Consider the following 4,701-nt stretch of genomic DNA (forward strand, 5'->3'; position numbering starts at 1 on the left):
ATTTACAAAGTTCGAACATTACAACTTATTTAACTTCAGTGTATTATCATCGGACATGAGTACTTTTACGAAAATATTAACTAACTTAAACAGTGGAAAACTTGGCGTGTGTAGCTGGTGAATAACGAAGGACAAAGCTAGCTAGCTTCTCTGGTAAGTGAATTATACCTACGTCAACTCGTAATCAACTCGCTCATCATGAATCCTCGATAAGATATCGAAAAAGTTCCAGACTAGAAAAAAAACTTTATATTGCTTGTAAGTTTGTGAAACTTTTGTTTATAAATCATTGTTTGTCATAACTGCTATTGTAAATTGTATTATTCTTTGTATATTAAAACATGTTTGTATTTAAAAAAACTCTGTATCAATCTTGTTGGCAAATAACGTAAATTGGATATATATCGGCATTTACTTAACTGCTAAATCCAAAGTACAATTTAACTACTAAATTTAAAGTTTCATTTAGCTCGATTTCTAATAAGTAACATGTCGAAGAATGGAGTAGAAAAAAAAAGTTTTGATGTGACGTGACCCATTCGATCGAGTTTGCGTAAAGAATCAATATATTTTACTTAACACCAACTTTTGTGTCATCAGTTTGTTAAAAATGGGAGATACTGAGAATACGACAGTGTTAGAGAGTACGGTGCTTACCTTTATAACTGGTTCAGTTGTACTTGAGACCTTACACTGTAGAACCACTGGATTACCCTCGTTAACAGTGATATTCTGCGAATGAGGTGTTTGTATCTGAGGTTTTTGATGACTTGGATCTGCTATAGTATAAATTATAGAAATATATATTACATTAACATATACTGTAATTCAAGGCGGCTTCACTTCAAGATGAACATGTATAATAAAACTTGAATCTTTTTTTTACAGACTGTTATTTATTTACAAATTTCCTCTTTATTTAACCGGTTGCGTAGCAACAACGGCTTCTCTTCAGCATAAATAACCTTAGTTTCTCTGGAAGTTATCCACAGTACAATTAACGTACATCTAAAATAAACTGGATAACAACGCTACGAAATCCGTTAAAAGATTCGACTTTTCTTATTACATTAACATATGTAAACAACGTTTGTAAGAAGTTATAAGTACATTTCTACATTACTGATTCGTTTGGTAAATAAGTTTTGCTGTGTGCAGAATACTTAGTTTCGTCGTTGAGTTTATAACTGTTATGGAGAAACTCGAGAGAACCAAAGCAACGCATATTTCCTGATGGTTCCACAAAATGTACTGTTGGACTCGTAGTTTTCGTATATTAACAAAACATATTTTTAAGACTTTAAATATTATTTGACGAAATAATTAGATTTTCAGGAAAGTGGTGACCTTGGTTAAAGAGTAAGTCACGGAACTGGACAAGTCACTTAACTTTCACGTCTCTATTATAAAACCTAAAACCGTTCTTTTTTTGGTAGTTTCGTAGCTCACAAACTATTTAACAGTTATAAAAACTTTCAAGAACATAAAGAGTTAAGATGTACATATCTATATGCAGTTGTAAATAAGCGATCCTGGTGGTGTCTTTTAGGAAGACCAAATTATATAAAACTAAATGTATATAAGCGCTCCTGGTGGCGTCTTTATATTATATGAAAACTAAACAAATAAATAATAAACGACACGTTTTTATTTATTTAGTTTTTTTTTGCATGCTTGTAAAATGCAAAGAAAAAATTAAAAGAATAAACAGTCCTAAAGCTCGAGACGTAGAATTTTGTTTGTTAGAAAATCAAACCAATAGTTAGAAAACACTATAATCCTAAGTTAGTTTATTTAAATAGCTTGATGAATGTTATTGTATATACACTTCTTTTCTGGAGGTGAGCTGTTATGGAAACAAATGAACACTGTTTTTATCATACTACCAGTTACAAACAAATGTTATAAGGCAATTAAAATAAGTTACTTATATAAACCAGATTTCCCAACCAATTACGTTTCTTATTGCAGTAATAGAACAATGACAAAAATTGTTTAAACTCATACCAGTAACTCGTAGGTTTATACTGAACTTCACACTTCCAAACCCATTGACCGCTTCACAGGTGTACACCCCACTATCAGAACATTTCGTTGATCTTATTTGTAAAATCCCAGTTTCTTCTGTTATGTCGAACCTGTTACGAAAGTAAGTCTCCAGAATTTCTCCATCTTTATACCACTCATAAAATAATTTACCCGAGTCTGCCTTGGCATTGCATTCCAGATGGACTGTCTCTCCTTCCTGTACTTCAATAAACTGATCCTTCTGACTTACCACAGTTTTTGGAGGCGCTGAAAGGGTGAAAAATGTCTGCGTTGGTTTAATATCAATATTCGTTTATGAAGAACTATTTCAGTTAAAAGAGTTTCTTAAGAAATGATTATAAACATGTAAAGAACATTTTGTCTAAGAATAAAAATTAACTATAATTCAAATAATCTTTGACTGGAAATGCTAAAACAGCTTTCATTTTAATTATATATTACATAATGTGCAATGGACCAACTAAGATGAAATAACAAAATTAAATACTATCAAACTTGGTTGTGTCAAATACATTTCACTGCTTTACCAGCTTCGGTGTTAACGTAACGTTTTGGAACAACATAGGACCTATTGGTTCATCTTGGCTGTTACATTCTATACACTAAACTGAAACTATTAACAAATAAGTTAAAAAACTCTTAAAGCCAGTCCTTATCATTCAAATACTTATCAAGCTATCCCTTAAACTCACTTAAATTTACTGCCTTCACAACATCCGAAGGCAACCCATTCCAAAGACCAACCACCCTGTTAGAAAAATAAAACTGTCTTAGTTGAAGATGACTCCTACCCTGCCAAAATTTATACTTGTGTCCCCTACTATTTTCTCTAAGTATGAAAAATATGATGCATCAACACAATTTACAATCTTAAACACCTTCTTTTTTCAAGAAGAAACAATATGAGAGATTTCAACCTCTCCTCGTATGACAACCCCTCCATCTCAGGCACCGTTCTAGTAACCTTTCTCTGAGCCTTTTCCAACAATTAAATGTCTTTCCTAATGTAAGGAGCCCAAGACTAAACACGATAATCCAAATGTGGCCTAACCACTGACATGTACAATATAATTATAACCTCTTTAGACATCTATTCAACAATTCTGTAGATACAACCTAAAATCCTATTTACTCTACCACTAGCAACAGGACACTACTTGGATGACTTAAGAGACTGAACAACCACTACACCAAGATCCCTTTTTTTCATGACAATGTTAAGGTTATCCCCATCCAAATTATATTTATAATTAAAATCATGATAATCCACATGCATTATTTTGCATTTATTATAATTAAAACCCATCTGCCATTTATTTACCCATCTCACTAGATGATCTAAATCCTTTCGTAAAGAAGCAGCATCCTCCTCACATCTAATAACACCCAAGACCTTATCATCTGCAAATTTAAGTAATTTATTGACCATTCCTTCATCTATGTCATTGGTGCAAATCAAAAAGTGAAAAGGTCCTTATACTGAGCCCTGAGGTACCCCACTTGTGACATTAATCCAGTTTGACTGAACTCCATTTGTAACAACCCTCTACTTTTTTCCATCCAGCCACTCTTTTATCCAATTAGCTAACGCATCCCCCACACCTATGGAGATATTTTTTACAAGCCTTTTATGTGGCACTTTGTCAAATGCTTTCTGAAAATCCAAATACACCAACTTTACACCTTTACCCTCATCTACATAAGTAGTAACCTTTTCAAAGAATGTCAAAAGATTTGTGAGGCAAGATTTTCACTTAGTGAAACCATGTTGACTATCCAATAAAATTATAAACTTTGTTAAATAACTTTGCAAAGTATCTTTTATTAGACTTTCCAAAACTTTTCCCACAACTGATGTAAGATTAATGGGTCTATAATGGGCCATTTTTATCACCTTCCTTGAAAAGAGGAGTTACATTAGCTAACTTCCAATCCTTTGGTACCTGCCCACTATTCAAGGACTGACAAAAAATAGTAGCAAGTGGCAATTTTTTCCAATCCGTAACTTCCTTCGAAACCATTGGGGAAATATTATCTGGCCCAGGAGCTTTATCGTTCTTGAAACGTCCCAATTTTTTTTTAAACAGCTCAAAATTAATGCAGTCATCTTGTTTGATCTCGTTTCCATCTATCAACTGTTCAAGATGTGGAATACTGCTTAAATCTTCGTTAGTAAAAACCGAAGAAAAAGCAAAATTTCATAATCCATAAAGCCGTTTCATAATCATCAGATACAAGGGCCCTACCCTCACCTTAACATTTTGTTTACTCTTAATATATTCAAAGAAATCCTTACTGTTAATTTTTACATTTTCAGTCAACCTTTTCTCATACATTCTTTTGGATATCCTAATTTATTGTTTCACCAACTTTCTTGATCTTTTCAATCTCCAGTCATACCAATTTAAATTTTAAGTTCTTAAATTTATGATGCTTTTCTTTAATTTTATCTCTTAAATTCTTTGTGAGCCAACCTGGTTTTTTACTTGCAACTATCTGTTTCTTTTTATAAGGAAAATGTTTACCTTGAATATTTAAAAATTTATCTTTAAAAATTTTCAACATCTGATCAGTGTCTCCAAATAACTCAGCTGCCCAATTCACAACAGATAATTTTTGTTGCATCGCTATCAGAATTTGCATTTTTGAAAT

The 4,701-nt window shown here is 32.4% G+C and overlaps 1 protein-coding gene across 1 annotated transcript in view; it reads right to left on the reverse strand.

Annotated features, from left to right (window-relative positions):
- The window catches only part of LOC106474328 (fibroblast growth factor receptor-like 1), a 26,250-nt gene that overhangs the window by 7,676 nt on the left and 13,873 nt on the right, over positions 1–4,701 (reverse strand). Inside the window, exons 3-4 of the mRNA XM_022402637.1 lie at positions 2,008–2,295; positions 658–779 (exon numbers count right to left, since the gene is read on the reverse strand). Coding sequence (XP_022258345.1) covers positions 658–779; positions 2,008–2,295 — 410 coding nt within the window. The remainder of the gene's footprint in view (positions 1–657; positions 780–2,007; positions 2,296–4,701) is intronic.

Source organism: Limulus polyphemus, unplaced genomic scaffold, assembly GCF_000517525.1.
Source record: "Limulus polyphemus unplaced genomic scaffold, Limulus_polyphemus-2.1.2 Scaffold7075, whole genome shotgun sequence".
Lineage (NCBI taxonomy): Eukaryota > Metazoa > Arthropoda > Merostomata > Xiphosura > Limulidae > Limulus > Limulus polyphemus.